At 33.1% G+C, this 13,153-nt stretch overlaps 2 protein-coding genes across 2 annotated transcripts; both read left to right on the forward strand.

The window, feature by feature from the left end:
* Nucleotides 1-2,516: 2,516 nt before the first annotated feature.
* Nucleotides 2,517-3,116, forward strand: LOC125210414 (ethylene-responsive transcription factor LEP-like). Its single transcript, XM_048109973.1, has one exon. The coding sequence runs from the start codon at nucleotides 2,517-2,519 to the stop codon at nucleotides 3,114-3,116; it is 600 nt and encodes a 199-aa protein (XP_047965930.1).
* Nucleotides 3,117-6,505: 3,389 nt separating this feature from the next.
* Nucleotides 6,506-7,039, forward strand: LOC125210415 (ethylene-responsive transcription factor LEP-like). Its single transcript, XM_048109974.1, has one exon. It carries the CDS (start codon nucleotides 6,506-6,508, stop codon nucleotides 7,037-7,039), a length of 534 nt encoding a protein of 177 aa, XP_047965931.1.
* The last annotated feature ends 6,114 nt before the right edge of the window (nucleotides 7,040-13,153 follow it).

The following is a 13,153-nucleotide window of genomic DNA, read 5'->3' on the forward strand; positions in this document are numbered from 1 at the left end:
CCACTCCGCCGGCGGTGGCTACAACTACGAATCCGCCGACGGTGGCTACAATAATATATACTATTAATAGAATTGATAATCACATATTTCTAATTCATCTATATAATATTTTAAAGCTGTTTGTGTTCAGTTCTGCAGTTGGGAGCATACACAACCAAAATCTCACAAATAAAGCTCCAGTCTTTTCGGGTCCCTTAAGCAAGGATCCATCTGTCTCCCTTTTTGCTACCACTCTATCAAACTTATTTTTGTCGCAACAAGCAATAACCCATCCGCTACCCGAAACAGCATCAACGTACTCCCAATCGGCATCACTTTGCCCCCACCACATCCTCACTCTGAAATCTTGAAGAGCTTTGTGTTTGGTTTCGACCAAGCCTAAAAAAAATACAATTTTATTCTTGTACCAACTTTTTAATTGCAAAACTCAATCATTTTAGACTAAATCACAAAACCCTACATAATTAGACTATAAATCCGATGCATAGTGGGTTTTTTTGCATATTCTTATTCTCAATTTCTCAAAGTAATAAAGTACGTATATACGAAAAATTGTAAAAAAAAATACAAGTTTTAGCATTATTGAATTAAAACCGGCAAGAAGATAGAGTATTTGAATTTAATAGGAAGAAAGTTAAAATATACATCGTAGATTATGATCAATAAGAAAACTATAAAAAGAAACTCTATTATTAAAACTAGTTCATGGAGTAATTTGTTTATGAGTAGTGATTTAGAGACATAATGTCTCCAAGCCATAATACCCCTATGTCTCTTTGACATAAGATTAATTCAAATATGGACTAATATATCCTAATTGGATTATACATGCCAAATCAAATTATATATATCCGTATTGATTTTAGCTAAATTGTAATATTCCGTTTTCATTAATGCATTAGATTAGACATTATTTTTACAAATATTAGGCAGATTTTTATATTTTCTTAAGTAGTAGTATTAGGATGCTAGTATATTTTATTACTATATTATTTTTATATCTTAATTATATTTGTAATGTGCTTTGTAGATTTTCTTTCTATTTTTTATACTTTTTATATACCATTAGTTAGTTTGTATTTTAATTTTTATATAAGATATACTCCGTATTTTGTATTTTATTTTTTATTTTGTGATTATAATATTGTTAGTTTTACATAATATGACTTGTTTTCTTAATTGTGCTATAAAATAAGTAACTATTTTAATTTTATATGTATGACTTTGAAGTTGAATATTATGGTTATAATAACTCAATTTTTTTAATTTTAAAAATAGTAAATAATAAATGAGTTAATAACATATGATTATATTTTTTTTATTAAGATATGACTATAGCGTTTCAAAAATGAAGAATTAAATGAAATTAAATTTGGGATTGTAAAGAATTACAATAAAATCTATGAAATTCCTAAAATCAAAATCACAAACTTAATTTATACCAATAAATCAAAAGTGTGAACAAATTTCCGCAAATAAAAAGGGTACTAATTGCAGTGGACGGAGCAAAATTAATATGTCCAAAAAGGCAAATATTAAATTTATATTTTTTGTAAAATTATTAAAGCATTTGATTTTTTAATATTTTAAAATTATTTGTTTTATTATTTTTTCATATTAATGGAAAATAGCTAAAAATTGATAAACTTTTACTTATACATTCATTAATTTATTTTTCCAGCAAATTAAAAAAATAAATAAATCAACTATGTATAAAAATTATTCCCTTATACAAATAATCTTCGAACTTATATAGGAATGTATTGGAATATTAATCCATATCTTCCATATATATAGTTCCCATAATGAAGTCATCTTATTTATATCATACGTAATTAATACCCCTTATTCAAATTTTCCATTTTCTAGACGTAGGGGCAAAAAAGAACCTTTATAAATTACAAATTTTATTAAAAATAAAATATAATATAATATTACTATTTAACCCTCGCTATGGCATTATGGCTTGGAGACATTATGTCTCTAAAATATTTTCCTTTGTGAGTGTATTTAAAATTAAGTTATGATTTTTGTATGTCTAAATAAAAAACTAAACACTAATATAACAATTATTGAACAACATGCAGTTTTCAATGAAATCTTGATCGTATGTAAGCAAGTACTATATTTTTTAGAATCGTCTAGATTAATAAATATGGAAACCTTGAATATCTAAAGGAAGTACTGTACTTTTATATTAGATGAAACAATCATAATATAATCATATAAAATCTATTTAAAATAACATTAGATTATAGTATTTTGGCAAAATATAATTACGGAAAAAATATAAGAGAATTACTTATATCAAGACATTATGTCCTAAAATGATTTCATTCCAAAAGTAATTCATTCCAAAATGATAATAAAATTCCATCCCAAAATTAATTATTTTTTTCACATAATTACCAAATTGTGTTAACCTACAATCTCTCTATATAAACCCCGTTCAATCACAAACATCTTCAAACACAAGTACACAACACTCGACTCTTGTTTTCTAAGAAATGATAAAAATGAGTCGATCAAACGATCAGTTCCGATACAAGGGCGTGGATTTGGAGAAGAGGACAGGCAAGTACTGTGCGCGGATATTCGACGCGGAGGAGAAGACAACTAAGCGAAACAATCTCGGCACATTCGACACGGCTGAGGAGGCCGCCATGGCCTACGACTACGCCGCCCGGTCCATGCACGGCTCCAACGCCTACACCAACTTCGTCTATCCTGACGGCAGGCACCGCGGTTCCCTCACCAACATCACTGCCCCTCATGAGCCCGAGTACGAGCTCTCGCCCGACCACCCCGCCCCCGCCGCCGCCGGCTACAACTACGTCGGCGGCAGCGGCTACAACTCTGGGTACCAGCAGAGCTATTACGGGCAGGGCGAGGGGCAGTATTCGGGGCAGGTGGATTACCAGCAAAACACGGGGTTCGGGCAGGTGGAGTACCCGCAGTGGGCGCCGGGGGATGAGCTGCCGCCGCTGCCGCAGGACCTCACGAGCTCGGCGGTGGGGTACGGAGGCGGGTATATGCCGCCTCCGGGTGGGGATGGTAGCTACTCCGGCGGAGGGGGGTATGGATATGGCTATGGGAATGGGAATGGGTGGCAGTGAGTGGTGGTGGTTTATGGTTTATGGTTTATTACTACTATTAGTGATGGTTTTTTGAGCTTATTTTGCTGGGTTTATTAGATTCAATTTTTGCGTTTTTATTAATTAGTTTTACTTCCGTTGAATTTATTACAGTCGAATCGATGCTTGCGTTTTTCTCTAGTGATTTGATACTAGTAAATTTTTTTGTCTTTGCTTTTTACTTAATCTACATTATAAGATGGTTATGTGAATGGTGAATTTCTTATACAAATGATAATAAATTAGTAAGTTGAGTAACACTTAAATGTTTAACGTGGATGTATTTTATATAGGAGTACATTTTATTAATAATGCGTTGAGATTTCAAAAATATTTCTTAAAAACTTACTTTTGTCACAAAATATTGTGTTTATTTTTAAGTACCTCAAATCTTGAATACTAGTAGGAATCTATTGTTCCATTTAAGTCGACAACTTAACAATGTACGTATACTTTAGTAGTAGGAGTATCTCTTAGAATTAATAAAATCGTACTTTAAGTTGATAAATGTACAATGGAGCATAGTCATCTATTAATGAAATCGTATGAACCGACATCTATTAGTATTAGTATATTATTATCACTTTGTTTTACATTCGAATCTTAATTTTATGTAAGTATATTTTTTAGAATTGATAAATACGGAAATCTTGTTAAATATTTAAAGAAGTGTATAGATACGTATCAAAATTTTATATTATGTGAAATAATTATAATATAAGGATATAAATCTACGTAAAATATTAGTCTAAATATAAAATATAATTATGGAAAGCAAATTTAAGGGATCTATTGTTGCCTTTTTTTCTCAAAATATAAAGAAGTGTATACTTTTGTCGCAAAATATTGTGATTATTTTTAGTATCTCGAATCTTGAATACTATTAGGAATCTATATTGTTGCCTTTTTTCTGAAATATAAATCTTGGTGGAATTTAACTCTTTTTTCTTTTTCTATTTCGGTAAAGAGAATTCAACTCTTTTCTAGTTGCTGGAAAAAACAATATTTATTCTATAAGTCATCAATTTATGTATATTTCAATATCTCACAAAATTAATAAAATCTCACTAGTTGATAACTTATAATTAACAATATCATTAATAATTCACAAAATTAATAAAATCCCATAATAACTTGAAACCAATTCTTGGCCCAAGGCTACTAATTTTATAGAGACTTACTTCAGGTATCATAATAAAGAAAATAATTTCATCGACCCAAAGAACATAAATATAGATGATAAAAAAAAAGTTGAATTAAGATAAACATTCAAAAATTTGGGCTGCATTGTCACGACCGCGCTTTGCTAAGGATAGCATTGCTCGGTGAATCGTGACTAGGGGAGGGAATTAGGAAGAGGGGATAGAAGGGGATGAAAGAATTAACAATAAGACACACAAATACTTCTCAACAAGATAAAAGAGGTTCATAGGTTAAAGAAAGATCATGAAGATCAAAATAGTGTTTATCACAGGTCGGTCGTCACTAATCATTGTTCTTATGACCCATCTAGTACAAAATATTAAAACAATGCACAACGGAAGAAGTTGTAAACACATGGCCATATATGTGAAGACATATGCCACGAGAAGCACGAAGTGCGAACATACGGCGTGGGAGGCTGCAACGGCCTACGACTGCGCCGTCCAGTTCATGCACGGCGCCAACGCCTACACCATCTTTGTCTACCCAGCGCGCCTCCCTCACCGACATCACCGCCCCCTATGAGCCTGAGTATGAGCTGTCGCCGGACCACTCCGCCGGCGGTGGCTACAATTACGACGCTGGTGGCTACAACTACGACTCCGCCGCCGGTGGCTACAATAATATATAGTATTAATAGAAATAATAACCACATATTTTTAATTCATCTATATAATATTTTAAAGCTATATAGTTAATATTTTTTTTCATTTTTCTTTCTAAAATGTTAGATTTCTTAGCTCAGTTCACTATATATATCACGCAGCAAAATTTGATATATGTTATATTAATACAATTGAGTTTATAATTTTAATTTTAATTTTAATTCTTTATGCTTCAAAATTTAATTTTTTTCAATTCAATGTTTGAAAATTATAATTGAATTCCAATGCGTAGGGTTTTTTTTAGCATCCTTAATTTCTTTAAATTCATAATTTTCTTGAAAATCTAATTTCTTTATATCCAAATTTAAAATGCAAAACTCAATCATTTTAGACTAAAAAATAAAAATCACAAAACCCTACATAACTAGACTATAAATCCGATTCAGTGGGTTTTTTTTTGCACATTCTTATTCTCAATTTCTCAAAGTAATAAACTATATACGAAAAATTGTAAAAAAAAATACAAGTTTTAGCATTATTGAATTGAAAATAATAATAAAAGGTATAGTAAAAGCTAAATATATATTAAAACTGGCGAGAAGATAGAGTTAGTAAGTTTATTTGAATTTAATAGGAAGAAAGTTAAAATATACTGTAGTATATTATAGATTATGATTAATAAGAAAATTATAAAAAGAAACTCTATTATTAAAACTAGTTCATGGAGTATTTGTTTATTTAAAATTAAGTTATGGATCCGGTATTTCTAAATAAAAAGCTAAACCCTTATATTACAATGACTGAACAATGCTTTCAAAATCTTGATGGTATGTAAACATTTTTTAGAATCGTCCAATAAGATTTTTATATTAGATGAAAAATAACATTAGATTGTACTCCCTCCGTCTGCGAATAGGAGTCCCGTTTTTCCATTTTAGTCCGTCCGCGAATAGGAGTCCCGGTTCACTTTTACTATAAATGGTAATAGGGTCCCACATTCACCTAACTCATTTCACTCACATTTCATTCCCTATTCCACTAACTTTTTTCCACCAATTTTTCTTAACATTTCTTAAAACTCGTGCCGCCAAGGAATGAGACTCCTAATGGCCACGGAGGGAGTATTAGGCAAAGTATAATTATGGAAAAACATATAATAGAATTACAGCTTATACATTATGTCCTAAAATAATATTCCGTTCAAAAATTAATTCATAATAAAATTTCGTACCAAAATTAGTTAACCTACAATCTCTCTATTTAAACACTAATATGACAATTATTGAACAACATTAGATTATATTATGCAAAATATAACCATGGAAAAGAATATAGGAGAATTACATATATTAATATAGACATTAATTATGTCCTAAAATAATATTTCATTCCAAAAGTAATTCATTGCAAAATCATAAGAAAATATCCCAAAATTAATTATTTTTTTCACATCATTACCAAATTTGTTATTTGTTAACCTACAATCTCTCTATTTAAGCCCCGTTCAATCACAAACATCTTCAAACACAACACTCGACTCTTGTTTTCTAAGAAGTGATCAAAATGAGTCGATCAAACGATCAGTCCCAATACAAGGGCGTGGATTTAGAGAAGAGGACAGGAAAGTACTGCGCGCGGATATACGACGCGGAGGAGAAGACAACTAAGCGAAACAATCTTGGCACATTCGACACGGCCGAGGAGGCCGCCATGGCCTACGACTATGCCGCCCGGTCCATGCACGGCTCCAACGCCTACACCAACTTCGTCTATCCCGATGGCAAGCACTGCGGCTCCCTCACCAACATCACTGCCCCTCATGAGCCCGAGTATGAGCTCTCGCCTGACCACCCAGCCCCCTCCGCCGCTGGCTACAACTACGCCGGCGGCAGCGGCTACAACTACGGCTACCAGCAGAGCTACTTGGGGCAGGGCGAGGGGCAGTATTCGGGGTTCGGGCAGGTGGATTATGGGCAAAACTCGGGGTTCGGGCAGGTGGAGTACCCGCAGTGGGCGCCGGGGGATGAGCTGCCGCCGCTGCTGCAGGATCTCACAAGCTCGTCGGTGGGATACGGCAATGACGGACGCAGAAAATAAAGCTCGTGGGGTCGGATGCAATACATAATTAATAATAATAATAATCATAATAATATTAATAATATTATTAAATAATTAGTTTTGAAATATTAATTTAATAAATAACTATTTTTAAAAAATATTCCATATTATGTAGTCATATCTTCTGTTATGAATGATATGTTTCCTAGGAAGGGTCATATTCTAATACTTATAGCACTCTTATCCAAAATTAAGATAAAATCTCCACCCTTAGATTTTAAAATGAGTGGATGATATTAAATTTTACAAATCTCAATAAATAGTAGACAAAATATCAACAAAAGGGTAATATCGTCATTATGTTATCATATGATAAATTTCGTGAATGTTTTTTTATATCAACATAGTGTATTACAAATATCAACAATATGACATAAGAATATCAACACTAGTACAAGAAAATATCAACACATATTTATTGAGATCTTTACATGGTTTTATTGAGATTTTTGATGCATTTGTTGATAAAAATCTGGTTATCAATATTTACGAAAACTAAAATAAAAAATATCAAATTTCATCATTCGAACGTCGTTGGAACATATGCAATTGAGATCTCGTTGGAATCCTTATAAAATTATCTTTAATTTTATATATTTTTTGCGAAAAAATAATTTAAATCGAGAGAGTTACGTAAATTTCAAGTTTTAAGATGATTTTAATGAGAGGGAATTGACATTAATACCCTCTAATTTTATTTATTAATTTTCTTAATTAAAAATAGAGTGAACTACAAAAATGGTATCTGATCTTTCACTTTCCACATAAATGGTACCTGATCTTTATTTTATATCGTTTTTGGTACCCAGTGACAAAAATAACCCTGGATACCAAATATGTGATTTTTTTTCAGGGAGGATATTTTTGGAAATTTCAATTAAATGGTAACCAAATATGTGATTATTTTTTCTTCCTTTCTTATTTCTCTTTTTCTTATTTAGTTCCTTATTCTTTCTTTTTTCTCATTTTCTTCTTTCTTTTTAGTATTTTATCTTCCTTTCTTTTTTTCTTTTTTCTCCTTAATTTATGTTTCTTCTTCCTTCTTTGTTCTTTTTTCTTCTTTTTCTTCTTTCTTTAGTGTTTTATACATACATCTTATTGCATTCTATAAATAAAAAACAAAATCCCTAATTAAATTAATTATTTAAAGTAATTAAATTAATTGAATATTTTTTATTAAATTATTTTATACACATTTTAAGGTTGAAACACCTAACTAATAATATTCAACTTTTATATCATTACAGTTCACAATGTTAAATTTTTATTAAGGCTATATTGATTAGTTACTAATAATAATAATAATTATTATTATTATAATTATTATTATTATTACATAATATTATGTGATTCATAATTTCTATAATTATACTATAATTATTTATTAATTACTATTAGTTTTTAGTATTATAATAATAATATTATTATAATAATTAAATATAATTATAACTATAATTATATTTAAATATATTTGAATGCTATTAAAAATGAATTAATTATTAATTTATAACATCAAAATAATAATATTAATATTGATTAATAATAATAGTAAAAAGAATTAGGAGAATGAAAGAAGATATTATAATATCACTTTTGGTACTAATTTTATGGATGTCCAAAATATCTTCTATGACATAAATGGGAAAATATATTTGTTTAAAGGGCATTTTGGGAAGAAAATTGCATCAGGTATAAAAAATGTGATTTATAGGTACCAAAAACTATATAAAATAAAGATCAGGTACCATTTACGTGCGAAAGTGAAAGATCAGGTACCATTTATGTAGTTCACTCTAGATTATATTAGTCTCACTTTTATATACTCCCTCCGTCTCACTTTAGGAGTTTCGGTTTACTACTTTTGGGTGTCCCATTTTAGGAGTCCCGGTTAGAATATTCCATAGTTGGTAATAGGCCCCACATTCCACTCACATTTTTCCATTCATATTGTATTATAAAACTAATATATAAAAGTAGGACCCACATTCCACTATTTTTTTTCACCAACTTTCTTATATATTTCTTAAAACCCGTGCCGAACTCAACCGGGACTCCTAAAGTGGGACGGAGAGAGTATTAGTTTTATGATAAATGTGAGTGAAATGAGTTAGCGGAATGCAATGCATTATTAAATATTAAAAAAAAATACTAGAGTCCACTTTTGGTCCCTTACATTTGCCCTAAAATTCTTTTTGGTCCCATACATTAAGTTTGTGACCTTTTGATCCCAAACATATTGTTTTAATCCAAAAAAGCCCTTCTTCTGTTAAAATAAACAGTGAAAGTGTATGACCAACTTAACAACTGAATTATAATTTAATTAACTTATTTAACCTAATCAATTTAATATTAAATTTTATAAAATATATTTTACTTCAAATAAAAATTGATTAAATCAAATAAAAATTCTTTCCTACTATAAATAATAAATCTGCAAACTAATTAGACGAGACATTCATTTTAAATTGTCTGTAGCAAAAATATGGTAAACTAAAGGCATGAAAGTTCCCCTCTCAATAGCATCCTAGTTAGCATCTCCAAAAGTAGAATCCTTCAAATATTTGTAAGACCAACTGCACTCTCTTAATATTATGTAGCTCTGCCACCAGCATGTTTCCATACCCGAGCAGCTCCGCCAGCGACATCTTCAGTTGCTTGAACACCGGTGGCCCATTCCGAAAGTTCACCAGCTGTTGGCGCATTTGAAGAAGCAGCCAACCCACTTGAAGTTCCAGCCAACACACTTGAAGAAGTATGTTTCTTGTACATAGCAGCACCCATACTTGTACACCGTGACTTGTTGTGGCCCGGTTGATAACACAAGCAACAATGTTGTGGACGACTACGCCTACGCTTCTTCCCACATTCTGTGCATGATATAGATTAGCAATATTCTATTCTTGTTAATTAACTAGTATATGCAAGCAAGTTAGTAAGTTTTTAATAGAAAAGGTAACTACCTTGTGTATCTTTGGGGTTGCTACCTTCAACAACACGTTATGATTCAAGAGGAATGAGCTGGGGACATTTCCTCTTGTTATGACCCTTTTCGCCATATTTACGACATGTTATGACAATCTTCCTTCTTGTTGTGAATCTATCCATCATGTACATTCTTATACACTCCAACATCCCATACAATGGCTTCTCTCGAGCAAATAGCAACACCCTATTTAAGCATTCAGAAATATTGTTCACGAGGATGTCTTTGCGTGATACTCAAAGAAAGCTCGACTCCAATTCTCCTTGTTTGGTGTGTTCAATCAACCACCTGTATGCTCCCTCATTCATGTTCTTAATTTGTTCCATTTTTTTCTCGAAGCCGTGAATGTTACTTGATCTTGCTGCCTCCCAAACCTGATCTTTTAAATCGCTGCCAGGAAACTGCTTTTTAAGGTTGTTATGCTGTGCATATGCCATACACACATTCGGTGTTCCGCATGCTCACAACAATTCTTGATTGCATCGATAAGTCTCTATGAAAAAAAAATTAGAATATTTATCAATATAGTCTTAAATATACCAACTATACAACAAAATATAAATAACAATCATACCTTCAGCCAATCTAAGATAAAAGTCCACTTGCTGGAATCAATAATCTCCAAATCCTTTACCAAATGCAACTCCAGCGCATTATCTGAACTTGCATCTTCATTGTAATGAATTTCTCCACCGACAACTTCCCTTCGAAATCCCCTGACACATCACCACCGGAGTTCATCTCTGTCCACCGATGCATCTGCACGCAACCTTGTAAAACCAACACCAACGCCAACGCCAGATTCATATTGAGAATGCTCACCACAGTTAGCCAGCGTGGCTTCATCGCCTTTTTGGCCGAGCTAGACTCTTTTCCCTGGATTTGTGCGGATGAAGTCTTCCTTGCATCCCTAGCTTCAGAATCAGTGATTACTGCGGCCGCCGCTCGGGAGATTTTTCTCAGCCGCTCGACGACGAGTAATGGGCCCTTGATAAGAGCTGACTGAAAGGAAGAGGCGGACATTTGAGCGATTTCAACTCCGATTGGAAGTGAATCGAGTTGCGAGTTCAATTTGTGAGGATTGATCAACGAAGGCGGCTAGGAGAGATCAGGGTAAAAGGCAATAGCCGTGTTTATGGGCCAAATTCTACAAAACTACCTCCTGGGAGGTAGTATCCGCCATTTGTACCCGGAAAAAAAAAATTCCAGAGAGGGGAAAGACGCGAGAAGTTTTTAAAAGAGTTAGTAGAAAGAGTTATTAAAAGAGTTAGTAGAAAGAGAAAGTAAAGTATGTTATTTTTTGAAAAGTGAAGAGATAATGAGAAAAGTAAAGTAATAGAGCGAAATGTTATTTTTTGTTAAAAAGAAAGATTTAAGTAGGATATCTAAAAAAGGCCACATAAAAAATTTTATAAAAAATTTCGATAGAGTTTACCCTAATTATTAATCAAACCACCTGTAATAAAACCACGTAAACTAAGTACAAACACATTGCACCAAAAAAAAAAAGACGAACTCAATACAAAACAAATCCAATAACGGTCTACAATAATCTACTTAAAGGATGATGATGTATATTTAGTCGGGCCCTTTCCTCTGTTGTCACGTCTAGACCTTCTAAGTGGTAAGATGTCCATAAATGTCCGAGTGAAACTCGGTCTGGAGCGTTCCTTGTCGGGACGTGACGTATGTGCACTACTACTAGGGTGATCCAGTTGTACACTATTCCTAGGAGGGTCTATATGTTCACTGCTCGTGGGGCGCTCCATGTAGGCACTACTCCTAGGACGATCCATTTGTGCACTGCTCTGTAGAGCATCATCATCTATTTCCTCATTCGCTGGAGAGTGCATGATATGAACACCTGCAAAAAATGAATCATGTGAAGTAGGCTGTTGTGTAGTAGGCTGTCATGGTAACCCAACTCTATCCATTGGAGTCATCCAACTTGACTGAGGCGCGTCTGACCAGGTAGGAAACCTACTAGAGGCATCTGGTGCTGGTGGATTCTGCATTTCGGGCTCATTCTCAAAATTGTCGATGAGTGTCCAAATCCATTTTGTCATCCGAATTCATATTTTCTTCATTTGCGGCTTGTGATGACTCTGACATGTCTTGGGACATTCTAAAATGACGTGAATTACCATGCCCGCCTGTTCAGACACCTCTTCGACCACTACCCCGAGTTCTTCGGACAAAACCCCGGGACATATCCACATCAGTGCGCTGTATGCGGGGTAAGACCGTACGTTCATTCTCACCGCAATCATTAAGGCAGTCAAGAGCAAGCATGTTAAGACCATGCATGAATTCTACGGCGTTCGCTGGGTCAAAACCGCGCGTGATGTGAAACACTCTGGTCACTGTCTCAAGCTGTAACAAATAAAACGTGAATAGTTAATAACATAAATAAATAAAATGAAAAAAAAACTATAAAAACGATACTTACGCAAAGTGTTCTTGTTGATGCACCGGTGTTCATTCCCACATCTGGAAGTCTACCCGGCTGAGTGATGTATGTAATAATTATTCTATAATACCACTCCATGTATTCCCGAGTTCTAATCACCTGCACGTGGTTTTCTAGAGGTTCTGTGTATTGGTTAGACACGAACTCCGACCTTCTCTCCAAATGTTGAATGTAAGCCCTATTCTAATTAGCCCAATCCTTCTTCGATTTTCTCTTACGATTTGTTTTGAAATGATTTTTATTGAAACCCCAATCACGCATTTATGGAATGAAAGGAGTCCATCCAAATTGTTTCACGACATGCTCGGGCTCATGTAACTCGACAATTTCCCAACAAACCATTTATGTTACTGATCTCCATGTGTTGTTTATATCGAGACACATGTATGGGAATTGACGACCACGTATGACTTCTAAATAAACTACAACAACAATTTTACATTAAACAATTAGACAAACACATATAAACCAATGAACACACATATATATGAAAAAAGTATTCATTTTACCTGGTTATGTTGGAGTAATGATAACTGTTCACGATAATGTAGAACAGAATGTCTGGACGATTTGTCTATCAGATATGAGCCAGTCTACCTACAACGCGGAAATTTTCCAATTTAATATGTTTTTGTCGTTA

The sequence above is a fragment of the Salvia hispanica genome, chromosome 3, assembly GCF_023119035.1.
Source record: "Salvia hispanica cultivar TCC Black 2014 chromosome 3, UniMelb_Shisp_WGS_1.0, whole genome shotgun sequence".
In the NCBI taxonomy this organism is placed as follows: domain Eukaryota; kingdom Viridiplantae; phylum Streptophyta; class Magnoliopsida; order Lamiales; family Lamiaceae; genus Salvia; species Salvia hispanica.